The sequence below is a fragment of the Sphaeroforma arctica genome (genome assembly GCF_001186125.1).
Source record: "Sphaeroforma arctica JP610 unplaced genomic scaffold supercont1.9262, whole genome shotgun sequence".
NCBI lineage: Eukaryota > Ichthyosporea > Ichthyophonida > Sphaeroforma > Sphaeroforma arctica.
The window spans coordinates 295-1,102 of NW_014031296.1; the positions used below are offsets into that span (position 1 = coordinate 295).

The 808-nt window shown below is 42.2% G+C and overlaps 1 protein-coding gene across 1 annotated transcript; it reads left to right on the forward strand.

The window, feature by feature from the left end:
- Window positions 1-310: 310 nt before the first annotated feature.
- SARC_16924 (hypothetical protein) lies at window positions 311-662 on the forward strand (the record flags this gene model as incomplete). Its single annotated transcript, XM_014288973.1, has 1 exon — window positions 311-662. A coding segment is annotated over one exon (352 nt), but the record flags the coding sequence as incomplete, so codon positions are not given.
- Window positions 663-808: the final 146 nt, after the last annotated feature.

The window sequence follows — 808 nt, forward strand, 5'->3', positions numbered from 1 at the left end:
CTTTTCTCGACTCGTACGGCTTTATATACTCTATTGTACAATCCAATCAAAATACAGGCCAAAAATTGTATGTAGCGCGCTGTGCACTTCACCCTTTTTTAATCAACCCAGCGACCAGCGTCCAACAACGCCCCAGTGAGTGATATTTATCATTGTGCAGTTTGTAATTATTTGAGCCAACTCCTAACATTTGAGCGATTGTATATAAATCTAAATACACACAGATCTGAGATCAGCAGGAATATGTGAATAGATCAGAATCATTCTATATATACTAGAGGTATTCTTGCTTGTAGCCCGGTCCGTACTGATGCCTTCTCTGCTCTTCCTCCCCTTTGCCAGCAATGCCGAAGTTGGCTTCTGGAAGAATGTATCTGAAAAGAAACTGCAATCCATTAAACTCAGCGAAGATCCACTCCCACTCCAGGGCCACTATACGACCACTGCATCTAGTTCAACCTTGTCGATAGGGTCTTCAGAAGTTATCACAAGCACACATACTGCGGTGAATACAAAAACAACTCAATCATTGAAGGATACAGGAGAACGTAATGTTAATAATCCTTTGAAGTTGACCGCCCAAGAGGAGGCAGTTATACTGCCGCCTCGATTCACTCTTGGAGACCGAGGGTTAGTTAGCACGCAGCCAACAGAGAGTGCAGGTAACGTATATGTTACATTTGAACTATGCTTCTGTTCAATTCATACTTACAATTGCGGTTCATAGGGTCACAGTCTTAGCAGTTCCTCTACACGGATATTCTTTGAACAAGGCACAATCTGCACGTATATTGTCAATAGTATTGTC